Source organism: Astatotilapia calliptera, chromosome 1 (assembly GCF_900246225.1).
Source record: "Astatotilapia calliptera chromosome 1, fAstCal1.2, whole genome shotgun sequence".
Classification (NCBI taxonomy): domain Eukaryota; kingdom Metazoa; phylum Chordata; class Actinopteri; order Cichliformes; family Cichlidae; genus Astatotilapia; species Astatotilapia calliptera.
Window position 1 is genome coordinate 2,845,888 of NC_039302.1, and position 20,921 is coordinate 2,866,808.

Here is a 20,921-nt window from a genome sequence, read left to right on the forward strand (position 1 = left end):
CAGCAGAAAACAATGAATTCTTCTAGGAGACGGTTCTTTAAGAACCCCACGTTCCAGACACGTGGCCAAAGACTTCTTACTAATTTATGGCTGTGGGTTGTTTTGGCTTTGTTCCTTATATGTAGTGAGCTGTCAGGACAGGTTAGTATATTAATTACAACAAAAAGTGGTCATGTTGAAGGTTTCTCTAAAATATTATTATAAAAAGAAAATTGGGCTAAAAATGTGTTTATGGTGATCAAACTGCATCTCAGTAGCCCTAAAAACTGGCTTTTGTTACAATGTGGGAAACTCCATTATCAATCAGACATTAACTGTCCAGGTTCTCAGTCACCATCAGTGACAACTCTAACTGCACAAAAAGCCAGTTTTTCAGTTCAATTCAATCCAGTTTTATTGATATGAACAGTCACCTCGAGCAGAATGATTACTCTCTTTGTGTTGGGAGAACAATTGAAAACATTTACATCTTCTAATAGGGTTAAAACTGCTGATGACATCACAGGGTTAAAATGCTAATGTATAACTGTAATACTAATGTACAGCAGTCCCTCGTTTGTCGCGGGAGTTACGTTCGAAAAATAACCCACGATAAGTGAAATCCACGAAGTAGCCAACTTTATGTTTTTTACAATTGTTATAGATGTTTTAAGGCTGTAAAACCCGTCACTACACACTTTATACACTTTTCTCAGACAGGCGTGAACATTTTCTCTCTTGTTTACTCACAAAGTTCAAACCTTCGTAGAAAAAGAAGTCCAGTGTTATAGAATGAAACCAAAGGCTCCCGCAGGTGACGACGTTTCGTCGACATTGTTGTTTGTTGGGGAGAAAACTTACAAACACACAGTGCAGCACTTCAGAGTCGCACTGCTAGGATCGAAGATTTATGTAAATTTGACAAACTGAACACATTCTGTACTGTACAGGAGACACGGCACAAGATTGATTGACGGTGGTCTACAGCCAATCAGGACGCAGAACACAACGCGCTGTAAACATAAATAAATAGAAAATAGAAAGTATGCAAAATTGCACAAAAAACCCGCAAAACAGCGAAGCCGCGAAAGGTGAACCGCGATTTAGCGAGGGACCACTGTAGACATGACTGCAGCAGTAACTGCTCCTTGTTTTACTGGTATTGCAGGTTTCAGAGGTTTCCCGTCACATGTATTTGGCCTCTGTCTTCTTTTGCAGATACCTGGTGCTAGAGCATGTGTCTGGTGGGGAGCTTTTTGATTACCTGGTGAAGAAAGGCCGGTTAACACCGAAAGAGGCTCGAAAGTTCTTCAGACAAATCATCTCCGCTTTGGACTTCTGCCACAGCCACTCCATATGGTTTGTCACTCAGAGACAAATATTGGGTTTTATCAGAGGGTTGGGTTTTAGCTAGGAGTGCTGGGGAGAAATGGACTTTCCATGTAACTCTGTTCTACAGGGCAAACATCAGGGTGTAGTAAAACAGATAATTTATCACAGCAATTTGTAATAATACATTTTCAAAATTACACCAGTGTGTGGGTGAGTCTCAGGTAGCTCCGCCCACACACATCAAACGGACCAGGCTCTGCTCTGAGCCATTATAAGTGCGACCATACACAATGAACTGATCTCGTTGCCTTTGCTCAAACGATGGGGACCAGGTCTGCAGCTACTCTCAGGAAGTTGCTGCCTTGAAAGCAACTTTGGTGTGTTAATACGGCAAAAATAGGACAGGCATCAGTCTGCTATCAGTGTGACTGAATGAGGTCAAAGGGCAAGTAAATGTAATCTGTTTGTATTAATACGCCAGTTAACTGTGATAAATCTGCAAAAATTGCAAGTCTGTGTCGGTTTCTTCAAATCTTTTGTCATCCTCACCCCACACAATTAAACAAAATGAAGTGCTCAGTGTCCAGCTGAGTCTCGTATTGCAAAGACATGTTGCAGATTTGAGGTCAGGCTGACTGCAGCGTGAGGGCAAAAATCTCTTTACCAAATGCAGTATCGTAAAACTGAGGCAGTCATAATGATAGTTAACAGAGTTCATTGCCCCGGCCTGCTTCTTCACCTTTGAGAGAATTTGCATTTAGTTTAATGTGCACTTAACGAACTAATAAAACGATCAAAGCATTCTTACTGTAGTTTATATTCTAGGGATTGTTTATGACTTTTCTATCGTTTCTACAAACACTGGAGTGTTTGCTCCATTCGGATGTGTGAAGAACGGGTTTCCTCCTGCAGCCTCTTTCCTCATCAGCTGCAGCCGGCGCTGACTTTAGAGGCTGCAGCTCCTCTCGATCTCTTTTCATCTCTGAGACCACCTTTAGTTCCTCCACACATGACTGCAACACAAGAGCAATTGCACATCAAACATGTTCTGCCTTTGAGCCTCAGCGTTAGACATCAAGTGTTCGACTTTTAAGAAGCACATTTATTCTCCGCTGTGTGTTTTCTGTAAGAAAGACGCACAAAACTCGAGCTCTGTATGTCTGCGTTTTATGTCCCTCGCTGGTTTTAAGTAAAACTGTGGACTCGTATTTGACTCTTTCAGTCGCTGATGAGTTGCAATCACCTTGTCTTGATTACAGAAAACATTAAAGGCCGTTTCCCTGAGGAGGTCGGGACATGACTGCGAAAGCTGGCACAGCTCTGATGACCTTCTGTATTCACTACTTTGAGTCGAGCCTCTCGGGACAATTTAAAACTGCTAAACTGATCAGTGTGGAACAGATTCTTACAGTGCATGATCCTGGTGTACTGTAGAGGCACCAGTGTTCACACTGGGAACATCACAAAATGGGAAAATGAATGTTACATTTTTAAAAGATGGACGTCCCATCACGTGTTATTCTCTGCCGCCCTGGTTTAAAAGCATCAAGCTGATCTGGCTGTCACCATCACCCCTGTCCTAAAGCATAGCATGCTTCATCCTCCCACGTGACTTTAATCAGAACCATAATTTACAAAATCAATTTGTAGACTCGACTCTCTATAAGTAACGTGTTCACTGAGGTCACAGAGCAACTGAAGAGTCATTTTCCAATAGTACTTTGTAATGTCACCATTCCTGAAGGATCCTGTGGACCTCAGCGTGCAGACAACAAGACCTTGAATAAAGGTTAGAAACCAGTCTACGCTCCAGGTTCAATTATGTGTTTACTTGTTCTTTACTTGCCCTCAGACTGTTTAGCACCACCAGGGTTGCAGCTGAAAATATAAGGCCCATGTGCATGTAGAGTCATGGCTCCAGCTGGGCTCAGATTGTCTCTTATTATTTCCTCCTGTGATGTTTGTCCTGTTGAACAGAGTCATATAACCAATTCAAGTCCCTTGAAAAGCCACCACCAAGAAAATGTATCACGAGTAGACTCATGTAAGGATCTGTCTTTGCTGTTCTCTGGCAGCCACAGAGATTTGAAGCCCGAGAACTTGTTGTTAGATGAGAAGAACAACATCAGGATAGCAGACTTTGGCATGGCGTCTCTGCAGGTCGGGGACAGTCTGCTGGAGACCAGCTGCGGGTTAGTATTCAAGTTATTGACTTGCAAATTATACCAAGTGCATGTCTGACACATTATGCTTTGAGTTCTTTATAGCGAGCACCAAACATGAACATGCTGAACAGAACAATAGATGTTATTACTGTTCTAAATGTAATCCATGGTTATTATTTGCACATCTTGATTTGCATGACTTTAAATCCCTTTAACTCGCCAGTCTTTCCATTTACCTCTCAGCTGAAAACCTGCTTTAGCTCTTTGTTTCTGACTCTCTCGAGAGACATAATGGTTCACAGTGTCATTTTTCCAGCATCTTGTTAGAACCAGTTGCTATAAATCAAAAGCGTAATGAAAAATGATTGTTCCAGCAGTAGAAACCTTTCCTAGTATTTTGTTGTGTAGTCTTTGTGGGCTCTACAGGATATGTGCTGGTCAGCTGTAGGCCAAGCAGCATTTCCCAGAGTCAGCCATGTGGAACGGCTAAAGCTTGGCTGCTCTGGCTCAGAAATGCTGCACAAAGCAGGAGGGAGACAAATCTCTGCAGTCCAAGTGCTCCAGTATACAAACATGTGGACAGTTTGACCCTGTGCTGTACATGTTGTGTGCTGGCTGTGTGTCCGAATCGCCAATAAAACAAAATATGATGTGGAAATGTTGGCAAATCTGACATGTGATGTACCGATACATGCCGAGTCTTTCTTTGGGGCGTACCTCATAGTCTGATAGGATGGATACTGGAAATCTTCCATATAACTGAACCAGTATAGGGCGTCCTTTACTTCTGGACCTAGTTTAGACTTCTGCACATGGATTTTTTATCTGCATATTTTCAGTAATTTATGGCTGTTTGCTGGGCATTCAGTGCAGCTGGCAGTACGCGTGCATCGATTGGATTCAGTGGGGCTTTCGAGTCGTTAATAGTCTTCAAGCTCACGCTGACACTGTGTCCGTGTTGGGGTCTGTCAGATTAGTCTTTCGCTGAGCGATCCTTTAAATATCTCTCGTAAGTCAAAAGATTCTTTCACTTCATGTGACGTTAATGGAATTCATTAAATGAGCAAGCTGCCTCCAGCAGGAAGGATGAAAATTAGCTCGGGTGTAATTAGATTGCAGTTAGTGTATTTTGACATGACTGTGTTTGAGTAGTTCAGATCGACTGGGTTTACATACATTATCATAATTAAGTATGTTGCGAGTGAAGATGGAGTGTGTGTTTACTCTGCGAGTTTAGATGGGATGCTGATGGAAGAAGTCATGCTCTGTGCTTCGTTTATTCCATGATGAATCCGCACAGGGAAGCTCCAGAGTACAGTTAGTTCTGCTGCAATTGTGCAATTATTAGATTATTTAGAATGCAGACATGAGAGGAAATACTAGAGAAAAATGACCATGTTTCAAAAAGCAGAAAGTGCAATATTTAAACAGGAAGGCAAAGAGCACAGAGCCCATATTTTGGCACCGTGCATTGTCAGTACTTAACGCTTCCTTTGACTCTATCACAGCTCGTGGCGCTCTTTCTGCAGCACTTCAGATTCTTTCACTTTCTGGCATATTTTCGCTCATTGCTTCTGCAAGTGTCTGCTACGACCTTGAGATTCTTTATCCATCTTCCTGCACTGCTCTTTGAACACTCAGATTTTCACTGATGGGGGTTGTGAACTGTGAGAAACATGGCAAAACTTTTGTGCCTCTTCAGGTCGTCTGTTGTGGATTTTGAAGGATTATTGTTCTATTATAGAGGATTTTCTCTTTGAAATTGTCTTGCAAAGTCTGACAACCATCACAGCAGAGATGTCTGTCTTACTACAACCTTTTTATGAGTTTGTATAACTTTTGTTTAAAATTATTATTATTTTTTGCCGTGTGCTGGGTGCTGCCGTGCGTTATCCAATAAGCCGAGCCACCACAGCACAAGATTCTGTTTTGAGGCTGTTCGATGTTATGTAATACTCTTTAAGCATAAAGAAATCTGTCATGCAATAAAGACTGATGTCATTATTTTAATGCATGTGAGGTAAAGACTTGCGTGTTTCAAGGAACTGCTATCCAGAGCATCAGCTGATACTTCCCCAGTGTATTTATTGTGCTTCATGTTGTATCCTGAATGGCCGCCTCTTCTTACAGATCTCCACACTACGCCTGCCCAGAGGTTATCAGGGTAAGTGCTCGCTCTCTTCTTGTCTGTCTCTTTCTTTCATTCAATAATAGGAGCTCTGAATCAGAGTGGCTCTTACATCACTGCTCCATCCTCTCTGCATTCACCAGGCTTCCTCGTTCCCTCTCATTTGTGCGTCTCTATTGCCATATTTCTTTTTATTCCTACTTCCAGCTGCCCATACCTGTACATCTTCATAAAGTCAAGACTTTTTCAGTTTGATCCCTTTTTCTGTGATAGGGTCTTAGTTTTGATTATCATGGGGCACTTCTATCAACAGTATGCCCCGAGTGAGTGCTCTCTACTCTCTGAGGGAAAGGGTTGTAATCTGCATGGTTTATTTTTTTATTAAATATTTCTCCCAAGTCGAAAACACAAAGTTGCTGTTTAAAAATGACTGTTTCAAATGTAAGAAATAGACATTGTTTTTAGTGGACAGCAGCCCAGCTGTGTTTCTATGCTGTCAACATTCAAAATAGTTAAGCATTGAACACATGACTGTAAAATCAAACTGCGACAAAGGGCGGTACTTTGGTTCTTTTCAAGGTTTAACCCCCAAAACATCATTAATTATGAGCATTTGTGATTTAGTGTTGTTGTTTACTAATAATTCTTCATTAACAATTCTACAGTGGCTTGCAAAAGTGTTCGGCCCCCTTGAACTTTCCCACATTTTGTCACATTACAGCCACAAACATGAATCAACTTTATTGGAATTCCAGGTGAAAGACCAACACAAAGTGGTGCACACGGGAGAAGTGGAACAAAATCATACATGATTCCAAACAATTTTTACAAATAAATAACTGCAAAGTGGGGTGTGCGTAATTATTCAGCCCTCTGAGTCAATACTTTGTAGAACCACCTTTTGCTGCAGTTCCAGCTGCCAGTCTTTAAGGGTTTGTCTCTACCAGCTTTGCACATCTACAGACTGAATCTTTGCCCATTCTTCTTTGCAAAACAGCTCCAGCTCAGTCAGATTAGATGGGCAGCGTTTGTGAACAGCAGTTTTCAGATCTTGCCACAGATTCTCGATTGGATTTAGATCTGGACTTTGACTGGGCCAGTCTAACACATGGATATGTTTTGTTTTAAACCATCCCATTGTTTCCTGGCTTTATGTTTAGGATCGTTGTCCTGCTGGAAGGTGAACCTCCGCCCCAGTCTCAAGTCTTTTGCAGACTCCAAGAGGTTTTCTTCCAAGATTGCCCTGTATTTGGCTCCATCCATCTTCCCATCAACTCTGACCAGCTTCCCTGTCCCTGCTGAAGAGAAGCACCCCCAGAGCATGATGCTGCCACCACCATATTTGACAGTGGGGATGGTGTGTTCAGAGTGATGTGCAGTGTTAGTTTTCTGTCACACATAGCGTTTTGCATTTTGGTCTCATCTGACCAGAGCACCTTCCACATGTTTGCTGTGTCCCCACATGGCTTGTGGCAAACTGCAAACTGGACTTCTTATGGTTTTCTGTTAACAATGGCTCTCTTCTTGCCACTCTTCCATAAAGGCCAACTTTGTGCAGTGCACGACTAATAGTTGTCCTATGGACAGATTCCCCCACCTGAGCTGTAGATCTCTGCAGCTCGTCCAGAGTCACCATGGGGCTCTTGGCTGCATTTCTGATCAGCGCTCTCCTCGTTCGGCCTGTGAGTTTAGGTGGGCGGTCTTGTCTTGGTAGGTTTACAGTTGTGCCATACTCCTTCCATTTCTGAATGATGGCTTGAACAGTGCTCCGTGGATGTTCAAGGCTTGGGAAATCTTTTTGTAGCCTAAGCCTGCTTTTAAATTTCTCAGTAACTTCATCCCTGACCTGTCTGCTGTGTTCTTTGGACTTCATGGTGTTGTTGCTCCCAATATTCTCTTAGACAACCTCTGAGGCCGTCACAGAGCAGCTGTATCTGTACTGACATTAGGTTACACACAGGTGCACTCTGTTTAGTCATTAGCACTCATCAGGCAACGTCTATGTGCAACTGACTGCACTCAGACCAAAGGGGCTGAAGAATTACGCACACCCCACTTTGCAGTTATTTATTTGTAAAAATTGTTTGGAATCATGAATGATTTTGGTTCCACTTCTCACGTGTACACCACTTTGTGTTGGTCTTTCACGTGGAATTCCAATAAAATTGATTCATGTTTGTGGCTGTAATGTGACAAAATGTGGAAAAGTTCAAGGGGGCCGAATACTTTTGCAAGCCACTGTATTTCTATAAATCTGGGACTACAAATGATTTTAGATGCTAATTTTATACATTTTTGAGAAATGAGGGCTGCGATTTTTGGTCAGTTAATGTGTTAAGGCCCAGAGCAGCCAGGGTGATGTTTGGGAAACATTTTAGGATGAAGCTCATCTCTGTGTGTGTCTGCATGTGTGCACCAGGGGGAGAAGTATGATGGGAGGAAAGCCGATGCGTGGAGCTGTGGAGTCATCCTGTTTGCACTTTTAGTGGTAAGTGACTTCTCCTACTGCACTGCAATGGCAGAAAATGGCCTGGACATTGTGCTTTTACAGTCATTTTGACACGCGTTTGGCATCTTCATGCAACAGCAGTGAAATTCACAACATTTCCAGACACAACCAAAATATTGAAGAGCTGCAAACATTGCAGAAAAAAGAAGCAAAAAGACAAAACACTGAGATTAAAAACAGCTACAATTGTGTGATAAATGACCATAAAGTATTACTAAGAGATGCGAAATGCCCACAAAGAAACCAAATAGTTTAAATATAATATGTAATGACAAACTGAACAAAAATACAAAAAGGTGCTAAACAAAATCAAAAACTCATGAAGAGGGATGCGAACAACTGTAAAAAGAGGGGCATCGTATCCACGAGGAAGCACAACAGAATCATAACATTAAAATAGTTACATTTTCTAAATCTGGCAACTCCTGATCTGATACAACATGACAAGGGAAAAAAACCAAAGGGGCGGAGTTAATTCAGCTTTTTCCTTGGCAAAGTATTTATACTGTATGCAGCCGGGATAAAGTAAAAAAGATCGTGAATTACTTCTGGACAAAGTAAATCACCTGATGGGAGCACTCTGCATCCTTTGGTACACCTGGAGTCTGTGGTTTCCACCAGCCAGGATTAAATTAAAGATGGGCTGCTGGAAACACAATGTGTACTAATAAAATATTAAAACCACATTATAAATAAAATGGGTACAGACAGGATGTTCTCCTTTCCTTTGTAACGGGCCTCTTTGTTCTAAATTGTGAATCGACAAATGACCGACTGCAGAAGAATGTTTCCACAACAGAAATCTGTGTTTCATAAGTGACAAAACACGGTGATCGATCATTTAAGGCCAGTCATAGGCTGGTGTGTGCAAATGTGGCTGCTGGTTGCATACATCTACATGCACATTATGTTCCTGTGCCGTAACGACCGTAGCTTTGCCTTTTCAGGAGAACTCTGTGGAATTTCTTGTGTTTGCAGTGACTGTTTATCTCTGCAGGAGATGCTAATAGCACATTTGTGAGTGAGAGTCCACCTCTGACCTTGGTTTGTCTCATTGTTCCCTCTTGCTTGAATGGCTAGCTTAAATGATTCGTTATTACTAAATATTATTATACCAGCATATCATATGTATGTGCACGTACAGCCTTGATGCCCTGAATCTAAATGAGACTTTAGTTCTTTAATCACTGTTTTGTTGAAACTAGTGCTGTAAGCGTTAACCTCGTTAAAATGACGTTAACGCCATAACCGCATTAACGCAACTAACCTCCGTTAGCGAGTTAGCACGGATCGCCCCGTGCGTGGGGCTGCACAGTGTTAACGAGCGATCCGCGCTAACCGCCTAACGTAGATTTGTCGCGTTAATGCGGTTATGGCATTAACGTCATTTTAACGAGGTTAACGCTGACAGTACTAGTTGAAACATGAGAAAATGCAGGTTAGAGAGCTCACTTTGTTTGGTTTGATCAAAGGATGCTCAATTTTAAAATGCGGTTAGAGATTCTGTCCGTCCATAAAATAATCAACTTATTCTTGTCAAGCTAATAGACATTTAGACCCGGACCACGTGTACGAGGCTTTATTATGGTAAATATGGCAGCTTGTATGTAGTTTGGCCATGGGTAAAACTGGGCCTCTGAAAAACTCTGGATTTTGTAAATTCCAGGTTGTGGGAAAATAAAATATTTATGTGGGGAAAATCCAGTTTATCCTAATATTGTTTTTTTCTTTCCCCTACAAAATGATTTGAATATGTCAGCTTTGCTTCGTGCGGACACATCACATACCAGCAGCTCTGTAACGTGATAGTAGGGAGTAAATGACTGTTTGTTTTGGTGCCGTGTGAACACACGAGTGTTTTATCCTCTTGATGAAGATGGATCACATAACACAGTCATCATGTGAAGATAAATCTCTCCGCTGGTGTTGTTTTGATTACCATGCAGTGTCAGTGACCATCTAGCTTCATCCTGCTTGTTTTTTTTATGAGGAGGAAACGGTATCAGTCATCATGTTATTGAGCGTGCGCCCTAGCTGGAGAGCAGAGGCAGAGCCGGCTGGCTGCAGTACAGAGTGCCTCATCATCACTCACTCTGATGACTGATACCTCTCGCAAAACTGCCTCTGGTCACCTTCTTTGTCAAACGGCAGATTATCTCTCAGGGCACACCTGACAGGCCGGCTACATGACAACAGGCAGATGTCAGCGCTGGGCCATGTGATCTCGTGTTGCTGGTGTGATTTTAATACAGAACTGCTTAAACAAATAAATACAAAGAACCAGGATCTGCTGTGCTCGTTTTTAGCTCCATATCTTCATTCTTGGTAGTTTGCATGATTCACAGAGCAATCCACATATTAATAATGATAGTTTATTAATAATTATTGAGTAATTATTTAGGTTGTACCAGGCCTAGAGGCGACATCACTGCTCATCCACTAACTGAAAGCTACTTTAGCTCCTCCCCCTTTAAGGCTGTCACCACTTTCCTCTGATTGCCTTCTGCTCATCAACAGAAAGCTTAAGTAGCCAGTGGGCGGGGCTTCTGTGCTTCATGTGACCAACTGTAGATATCCACTCTCACTGACATTATGAAGATCTGGGAGTACAGAACAATCTGAAGTGGAGCGTTTACAGAATTGGGAAGACTTTAGACTCCAAAGGAGTATCTACAGCTATGCTGACCTTTATTAAGACCACGTTATTAAAAAGTAACCACCACTACAACAGGATGTATAACAGAAAATAAGGGATTGAAATGTGTAAATGTTTAGACGTTACCATTGTGCCTTTTCTCAGGGTGCTCTTCCTTTTGATGACGACAACCTGAGAAACCTGCTGGAGAAGGTGAAGCTGGGAGTTTTCCACATGCCTCACTTTATCCCTCCAGACTGTCAGAACCTTCTGCGTGGCATGATTGAAGTAGACCCCATCAAGAGGCTGACGGTAAGCTGCTGCAGTCTGCCCACGTCACATCACCCCCTGGCCCGATTCGTTATAGACCCGGAGAGGACTGAGGTCCTCCATCAGCGTGACTGTGGTCGCTTTGCATTTTTATGATCTCCGGCTGCTGCCTTAGGAACTACATGCTGCACTTGTGCTAAATTTAGCACATTTGCACTGTGACTGACCTTGCAGCTACTGTTCTTTCCTTTCATCTAAAACCAAAGATTTGTTTAGAAGACAATCATTGCAAATATAACAAAAGTACTGTTAGATAATCTGCTTTCACTTCATTTTCTTCTGCAGGTTAAGCAGTTGTGTTAGGCATCATACCGCAGCTGATAAATCTGTAACTCAAGAGTAAGAACAGCATAAAAGTGTAAAACGAAATCAAACACCAAAGAAATGATAAACAAGTCACAGAGAAACTATTTTTAAAAACTAGTTTTATAAAGAAGATTTGAAAGAAAAGGCTTTTAAACTTTTACACTGCGAACCTCCCTTCCTGCATCTGTTTCCCTTTATTCCAGCTAAGTCATAGCCTAGGTTTACTTCACTGCAGTTAGCCGGACGGTGGCTGTAGGGTCTGCTCCTGTTCATTGCTCCTGAGCTTTAAAAAGGCTGGAAAAAGCTGCAGCGTGCAGTTAACCAGCATGCTCACCAGTGTGCCTCGTTGTGGTGAAGTGGACACTGGATCCTGCAACTTAATGCTGTTTGATAAAGACGCCCATTCCCTGGATCTTCAGAGACCATTGAGCCTGCTCGTCTTTGTCAGTTTCACTTGGAAATCATTCATTAATGTTTATTTGTCCTTACAGTTGGAGCAGATCCAGAAGCATACGTGGTATATGTGAGTACAGACACTTGAGTTTATTTTCGTCTGCTTCTGTCTTGGTTCAGTGTGTACGTGCATGTCCGCTTAAAGTGATGTGATGAAAGAAAAACGCCACAGCAGATAATGCAGAATGAAAATAATAAGAGTGTTTTTTGAACTCTCTGATGGAGACCTCTCAGAGAGGAATCGTGTCCATTAGTCCTGAGAGTGAGAGCTGTGTTTGCTCCAACGTTGAGAGGCCAGATCATCAGGATGCTCTAATGCACCTCTGATTTCTAATGGATGTAATATTTCTGGATTTTAAAACTCAAATTATTTTGATTTGAAATCACACAGAGGGTCACACAGTTCAGTAAAACCTTATTTCACTGATTTTTGCCATCTTACTAAACATTTTAGATTGAATTTTTGTGTCACCACCAAAACACCACCACCACCACTAAAACTCTTACTGTGTATAAATGTATCCTCTTATCAAAAGCAAGTCTTGCCAGATTTTTGGCCTGCTTGAAAAACCTCTGTGCATCTTTGGTTCGATTACTTTACTACTTACTAACTTTCCACCAAATTTAACTTTTCAAAAGCTTTTTCTGATCATTGAATTTAAGGACTGAGCTTCTCTTTTGTTGGGAAGCTTTAGTGTCTTCACCAGAGCGTTTGATTGTGCGGTTTATGTTGCAGAGCTGGAAAGAACGAGCCAGAACCCGAGCAGCCCATCCCCAGGAAGGTGGCCATCAGAACACTCGCTTCGGTCGAAGAGATCGACCCCGACGTCCTGGAGAGCATGCACTCCCTGGGCTGCTTCAGAGACAAGGACAAACTGACCAAAGATCTGCTGTCTGAGGAGTGAGTGACAATCAAGGGACGAGGGAGCAAAAAGTCATTTACAAAACCACACATGAAGCAGATTGAAAGGGTGGGAGGCGCTGAGACGGAGAAGAGAAATATATTAGAGACTGCTTGACAAACTGTCAGCTTGATGAATTATTTCATTTAATATCTTGCGATGATCAACCATCTTTTTGTTCCAGTCTCAACTGCTGGGTGCTCAGCTCACGGTCATCTCTCTTTGTCTCTACAGGGACAACCAGGAAAAGATGATCTACTTCTTGCTACTGGACCGGAAGGAGAGGTATCCCAGCCACGAGGACCAGAACCTGCCACCACGCAACGAGATCGGTAGGCCAGTCTAACCAATATCTGTCATTGGTCCATACATGAATGCCTCAATGACTATTTGGTGTTTTGCTAATATCTTTGGAACGCATGGTCATTAGCCCCACATGACTGAATTTTAATACCTTTGGTCATCCCCTTAACCCCTTAGGGTTTGGCTCAGCAGGTTTTGTTAACATGCTAAGCATGTTTATACAGTAAATCAAACTAGAGTAAGGCAAATGAAGCAATGAAGGTTTTAAATGCCAACATTTTTTTTGATCCCATATGTTTTGATTTTTTTTAATTATTTCATCCAGGATTGCCACAAACCTATTTTACAAAAAATATACGTGTTGTTTGATTCCAGTTTTGAACTATCTCTATTAACTTTGAAAGCAACTCAAATCTACCAATAACCTGTTGTCTGTCAGTGTCCATGCCAATTTAAACTAGTTTAATTAAGGAGTAGCATTCAGACTCCATCTTATAGAGATTAAGTATTATCTGCATTTCTGTTTGAGTAAGTTCCTACTAATTTTTATTTTAATATTAATAGAAACTAGCAACTTAAAAAAGGTGTTTATATTTAATTCATTCAGGTTCATCAAAACTGATGGCTATCCGGTCTTTAAGTCTGATGTCATTAGCCATGTCTGGGTCCAAACTCTGCTTCAGGTCCCAAAGTCAAATGAACACTGCAGCATCACTGAGAGTTAAAAACTGTCTAAATTCTTTCATCTTTAATAAAATAATCAGCGTTGCTGCTTTATCAGGTTTAACAATTAATTTTAACATCCAGGCATCCATGAAAATAGAATTTATTACATTTAACGATGTTAGACGTTAGCAGGAAGTTAGCTTGCTAGTTTCCACCTAAACCTGATATAGCATGTTCTGACTGAGAGATTTTGGAAACAAATTCAAACGTACAGCTCTGCTATCACTTCCAACATAAATGAAGACAGAAAACTAAACAGCAGTGACGTTTGTAGGGTTACTGAAGTTGGGCTAGCCTTTATATAATGATGTGCTACGTGGTGGCTAGCAACACAGCTATGTTAGCATAACATTAGCACAGTGAAGCTGGAGGATGAACGCTAACTTTTTTCCACTTGATAAAAGTTAACGTGAGGGTTCCCGATGGTTAGAGACAAATGTAATCGCATGGCAGGATGCTGTAAACGGACCAAACTTCAGTCAGGAGAACAACTGAGATAATCCATCCACAATACCAGGTTAGTCATTAATATACTGCTGCATGGGCTGGGCTGTAGTAGTTACATGTAAGGGTTTAAAAACCGAGCTTTAAAATGAACAATGGTAATAAAAACTGAGAGCGATCACTGACTGTTTTTAGAGGTTTGTTGAGATTAAGTAGAACAAGATACAAACATTTTAAAACACAACAGCCTTATTAAACGCAGAGTAGTTTGGACCCGGAAGCAGGATTAATCACGTCATCACTTATAGTAAGCTAGTTTATGACTGTCTCTCTAGTTAGCCGATTTTCTATAAATGTAGGTTTGCCATTTTCACTTTTCATGCTGTTAGTGACTTTTGCTTTGGTTTTTGCTTGGATAGTTAGTTAAATACACTCTTTTTATGAGTATAGCTCTGTGGTTAGCTATCTTTTTGTGGAAGAGTGCAGAGTGAGCTAGCTAACAAAGCTACACAGTCTTTGTGTACTACATGTAGAACCTTTTTTCATCAATTTTTGTTGTTACTACTAGTTTAAAAATACGTTTTTGGAAATGACATACATACACACACATTTTTTTTTTTGCCTGTCCCGTTTGGATCTTTAGCCGTCAGAATTGTTGTCTGAAGGCCAAGAAAGATGCCAAGCGGATTTACTTTACCAAGTGGATCATCATGGCCTTGCCATATTGGTCCATTTGATTGACCTTTATTATAATTATGTATTTATTTGATTTGATTTTTGGTTGTTACAGACGGGACAGACATGACTGGGGGATAGGACAGGGAGAAAGAATGAAAGAAAGAGAGGGAGAGAAAGAAAAATAGAGGCGAGGAGAGATGGTGAGAAAGGGGGGGGGGGGAACAAGAAAAACAATCAAAACACCTGGATCACCTGTATGACGATAAAAAACCAGAAGAGAAAACAAACAACAAAGAGCAACATAATAAAAACAACACCATCACAATAAACTAGATAACAGTAGATAACAGTAAATACTAAATATTACATGTTATTGTGCAGTACGCAAGATTGACAGTGCACAATGTGCTTTGAGGTAGCAGCCAAGAAAGGTGTAGATTGTGTCTGTGAACACCTGTGTGTACACCTGTGTGGATCAGCATGCTTGTATTCAAAGGGTTTCTCCTTGTAACGATCTGCCAGGGAGTGTCATCAGTATTTTAATGTGTTGAAGTAAAATTTAGCTAATGTTAGCCATTTAGGAAAAAGCTAATTTACCAAATTAAAGCTAAATATATGCTAATACAGTCATGTTTTGACATACTGATTAGCTTTTTAATGTGAAACTGATAATAGCTGCGATACCAAGAAAAGGTATTTTGTGTTTGTTTGCTATCTTCTTTATCCATGAGCGTCTTCCTTCCACAGAAAAAAGTAAGTGGAAAATCCTGACTAAATGTATGTCAAATGACAAAATTTGGTATGCTTGTCCAAATACAGGAACGCATTTTGTTTTCTACTCTGCTCCTTTAAAGTGGTGTCCTAGGTTACATGTAGAGGGATAAAAAGAGCATAATGAATAGCTTAGGGGGCTGAAGTGTTCTGATAAACTGAACCTTTCAGTTAGTATTTCACCTTTAATTTACTGTTTTATATCAGCTTTATGAGATTCTACCATTTGATAAATATAGAATAACGTGTTATTTTTATATTCTTCTGACTGTTTTTTGTTTTTTAATGATCACTTTTAATGTTTTTGCCTTTGTCTTTTTCCTTCTCATCTCGGCTCACCCTGGGCCCGCTCAGCAGACCCTCCCAGGAAGCGTGTAGACTCCCCCATGCTGAGCCGTCACGGCAAGCGGAGGCCGGAGAGAAAGTCCATGGAGGTGCTGAGCGTCACAGAGGGAGGGTCTCCTGTACCGGTGCGGCGAGCCATCGACATGGCCACACACGGACAGAGGTAAAAGACCGAGATTGGCACGTGTGCTCGTGTGCATGGACAAACATGTTTCTCCAGGTCAATCAAGGCTGTTTGCTGTTGTTTAAAGTGTCATTGATGAGTTTTGAATTGATTATCAGTTATGATAAATAATGCATTTAATCACAGTTTACAGCACTTTATCAAAATTGGACTGGTCTTTTAAAAATATTAATTTCACACGTGTACTGTTTGCCCTCAGTACGACTTTACTTCAATCTTTCGTTTCACTGAGCTCTGTCAGGTTTACTGGGAAGTCTCTCAAACAGCTGTAAGTCCTTCCATGCTTCAGTGAACTGTGGTTAAATACATGATGCATTATTCTTTCTCTGGTGGTGTCAGACATACAATACACATCACAGAAGGCTTGATGTAATCTCTGGGTTTAGATCTGCCTGAGACTAACGGTGCACTCTTAGCTCTGGCGGAAATTCATCACAGATGTTGAAATGCATGGACCGGTCTCTCAGGTTTGTGCGTGGTGTGGGTAAAGTGTGCATGGAGCATGCAGGACAAGAAGCATCCCGGTTTGAGAAGCTGTGAACTGAAATCCATTTAGCAAGCGGGCGTGCACGAAATCTGTGGATGTTTTTGTAGTCGAGCTGTGACAAAATAATGGAGGAGATTGTAATCCATGTGTTTCCTGCTTCCTAATAACCTTGTATGGACATGGGTGTACACACATATACTGTATGACAAACAGAAAAAAATAGATGATAATGTGAAACCCTACATGACGAGCTGAAGCAACAGCATGTTGTTTACTAGAGGAGTGAGGTATTAGTATGAGACAAATGTTCTAAATCTTCTAAAAACATATATATATAAAAAATATCTTATTAACTTATTATCTGATCTAATGCGAGTGAGCGGTCTTCATCAGTCCTGGCTCTGCAGCTCCCTCACCAAAACCAGAGTAGGAGTGAAAATGCAGCTGAGGATCAATCCCATGCTGCAGGAAACGGCAGACGATGTCCAAACTGTATTGTCGTTGTCGGGGGTTTATGTGTGAAAACAAGCTTTCATCAATCTACCACATTAAATTACTTACTTTATATTCAGATGCAGTAGAAACGATTGATGGAGCATCAATTTATTGGCCTGATGGACTTCTGTAGCCAATGGTTGACACTGTGGTGGCTGTATGTGTTTTTTATATTATCTGTGTATTTAAAAGAGAGCAAGCTAACACATTTAATTCAATATATGCTCTGGATGTGTTTTGAGTAATTTATGGTGTCATAGAAGAGGTTAAGTAGAAGGAGCTGAAGATCTTTGTGGTTCTCTTTCATAGCATTCGTTTCCTGTCTCATTATGGGAATGCCTCTTGTGTGACCTTATCAGAAGCTCAAATGCCTTTATGCCAGCTACGTGATGCCCAGACAGTGGGATAGCTCAGTAGGTAGAGTGTTTGCCCCATGACCGGAAGGTCGGGGGTTCAAATCCACCAAAAGGCTACCTTGAGGTACCCTTGAGCAAGTTACCGTCTCTGCACACTGCTCCCGGGCGCTGGATTGGTATCTGCTCACTGCTTCTTCTCGTTTTTAACAGAAGAGTGGAAAGACACCTGTGCTATTGGGTGCTAGCATACAAGGAGTAGCAATACTGTCCTGTGGCTAATGTTGGTGTCAAGTAGCAATACTTTCACCCCGGGAGGTAGCAATCTTTTCCCAAAGCAAAGTAGCAACACTTTGCTAATAAAGGTACCACTAGCTTTATCATCAGGTAGCAATACCCTTCGGCGCTAACGGTTTCTCACATTAGGTAGCAATACCTGTAGAAAAGTACTTTTCACCCCATGCTAGCTGAAGAATAGCAATATTCTCTGGACTTTAGTGAGTTGTAGAGCTCGCTAACATTCACAACTCTCTAGCTAACCATGGCTATGACTGACAACAAAGTTGCAAAACTTTGTCCTTGCAGCAAGTAGATTTCTGCCTGGGATACACACCCCGTGTGTGCGGCATGCCTTTGCTTATCGCATGCACAAGCTACCATGACATCCATACACAACTGTATCCAACGCGCGGCTTTCACACACAAACTACTCCGCCACAGGCTAGCTCACCAGGCTAACCTGTCGGGTGGCGACCCTTTGCTGTGTGAGGCTGCTGTGGCGCAAGGAGAAATTTAAATGCCCAATGATTTGGCCGCAACACCAAGCCCGAGCTGGGCAGATGCAGACCCTCACCCCATCGTCACTGCTTTCCCGTCACTGGAGACACATGGAATATGTGAATTTTTCCCCCATGCTTGAGTCACCCTGGATTGGAGATGCTAACGAGGACAGAGATGAGTCAGGTGACACGGAGCTCCTGCAGTCTGACGATGAGGAGGAAGAGTCCAACTCCTTGGCTAGCATCAGCTTGGTTGAAAAGCCCTCGGCTACCGGTGAGGTAGAAAAATCTGCACTGCCGTCTCCCCTGGACATGCAGGACGTGTGCAAGCGCACAGCTGCTAGGCTCAACATCCCGTGGCACGGCGTGCAAAGCGAGGTTGTAAAATCTCGTTTTGATGGTGAGAAATATCCAAAGGCAAAAAAGACGGGAAAGCATGTGTTGCCCGTTTCCCCAGAGCTACTTGATGAGATATAAGTGATGGGGAAAGAAAAGACATACAGCGAAAAACACCCCATCGTGGGGAGCTCCCTTCTGGTTTGTGAGAGGATGGAGTCAAATGCCACAAGTGGAACTGTTAATATTGAGCCATCTTCACCTGAAGACATCTATGTCCTCATCACCCCATCCCTCCTCTCCAAGACAGACCGCTTCCAGTCTAGCCTTACAAATAAAGTGCTAAAAGGCAGCAGGTCTGTGGGTAAGAGCCCACAACGCCGCCTCTATGCTAATGGCTTACCAAGCCAAGCTAGAAAAGGACATGACAGCTAAATCAGATACCACAGTGTGGGAAGAAAACTGCGTCATAACTCACCACGTCCTCCACCTCCACAAGGTAGCTGTACAGGCTGCTGGGAGAGCCATGGGTCTCATGATTATCCAGGAGCCGACACTCTGGCTCGGGCTCACCAACCTGCTGACTAAGAAAAAAGAGGAGCTCCTCGACACCCCTGTCGCCCCTCAAGGACTCTTCGGCGCGGCTGTTATATCATTGCAGAAGAGATGTGAGGAGAAAAAGAGAGGTGACAAGGCTCTTCTCTAGGGCCTTGGGCCGCTGTGCCTCTACCCAGGTCCTTTTCAGAGCAAGTTCAATGGGACATGTTCCACACAGAAGGCAGAACCCGGGCCGGCGTTGACGTCACTGGACCTTTCAGAGGGAAACAGCAAAAGATTGCAGTGTTGTTTCACAAGCACGTCTCTCATGCATTCTGGATTAAACTGCGATAATGCAGACGTGCCCGTTGCCTCCGTCGCAGGTGAGGAAGATGACAGGACACCGGGATGGCGAATGTTGGCAACCACAATAGTGCAGCCTGCGTGAGCTTTGAGATCACCTGGTCTGCTGTGTTCTTGTTGTCAGAACATGAAAAACTGTTTCTCTTCATATAAAGCAAATTGTACATTTGCAGTATATATTTTTCTTGTTCAAAAACCATATTCTAAATGCTGACATATGCTATGCTGGAGTTTTCATACAAATTGTTGTACGCTGCTCTGCTCGTGATGAGCTGCACTCAGCAGGTGCTGTCTGATTTGTTACACTTCAGCAGCTTTAACAGCCAGAAAGCCCGCGCGTCTGGCTGCGTTCTCCTATTTCTGAGGATGATTCAGACAATAAAGCTGAACATTACAGCTTGTAAAAATGTTTCAGAGGTGCAAAAATACAGAAACTGATTGTTTACGGTAAGGGAGTGTGTTGAATGTCCCACTGACTCCAGCATGATCCATGAATGTGTGTCTCCTCTTAATTTTTGACTCCTTAGTTCTCGATCTCTGCATGTATTTGAGGTTTTTTTAGTTCTTGGGTTCTTGGTAATTTTTGTCTTGTTTTGTTTTAGTTTCACAGTAATAAATTAGTTTCAAGATTTATTTTTTAACAGGCTCGCATGTTGCACATTAGGTTTTCCCTTGCTTGACTGCCTTTCTGTCTATCTCTTGATTTTTCTTTTCTGCCCCCTTTTTAGCAAATCTGTTTTCAGTAAGAGCTTGGATATCACAAACGCTAACTGCAGCAAGGAGGAAAGGTATTGGATTTCTGAGTTTCTGTGTTGTTGTCTGTGTTATTTTCTTCCCACTCATCTCTTTGGTTTTTCTTATTGCTTGCGAAAGTTCGTCACACCTTTGTCTTTCACTTTTAGATGTAGCATGTGGTTCCTCATAGAAAAAGTTTATTTACCTTTTGTTATGAAAATCTGTCTGTGGCCACTCAAATATTTGTCATTGCTTTTGCATCATTTTTGCATTAATTGATCATCTAAAAAACCCACATTGTGACCAAAGCAACGCCACAACAAGATATTCTCTTTACTAACAAATCACTTCAGACGCTCAATATAAATACGACATTAAGAAAAACAAAAACATCCCCAAAAAGAAACACAATCAACATTTTTAACAGCTAATGTCAATAATATTTTATTTTCTGGACAAAGATGGAGAAAGTCTTATTTTGTTATTAGTGGATTGAAATCTCTGGAGACAGGCGAGCATCATTTCTCTCAGCACCGTCGTTGGCTCCGTTTTTTACTACCTTTGAACTGAAGGAACAGAAAACTGAAGATTTTGAAGAATGATATTTATGTAATGAGTTTGGGTCTCCGGAGAGTGACATCACTTA

The 20,921-nt window shown here is 41.8% G+C and overlaps 1 protein-coding gene across 13 annotated transcripts in view; it reads left to right on the forward strand.

Moving 5' to 3' along the window:
• The window catches only part of LOC113007008 (serine/threonine-protein kinase BRSK2-like), a 145,777-nt gene that overhangs the window by 99,191 nt on the left and 25,665 nt on the right, over positions 1-20,921 (forward strand). For 5 of the 13 annotated variants that reach the window (XM_026143349.1, XM_026143433.1, XM_026143858.1 and 2 more), the window contains exons 4-13: positions 1,198-1,338; positions 3,387-3,503; positions 5,607-5,640; positions 8,024-8,092; positions 10,914-11,060; positions 11,876-11,907; positions 12,574-12,738; positions 12,974-13,071; positions 16,016-16,169; positions 20,269-20,328. In XM_026143349.1, the coding sequence (XP_025999134.1) occupies positions 1,198-1,338; positions 3,387-3,503; positions 5,607-5,640; positions 8,024-8,092; positions 10,914-11,060; positions 11,876-11,907; positions 12,574-12,738; positions 12,974-13,071; positions 16,016-16,169; positions 20,269-20,328 (1,017 nt within the window). The remainder of the gene's footprint in view (positions 1-1,197; positions 1,339-3,386; positions 3,504-5,606; positions 5,641-8,023; positions 8,093-10,913; positions 11,061-11,875; positions 11,908-12,573; positions 12,739-12,973; positions 13,072-16,015; positions 16,170-20,268; positions 20,329-20,921) is intronic. The other 8 variants (XM_026143518.1, XM_026143947.1, XM_026144275.1 and 5 more) reach the window with 3 other exon arrangements.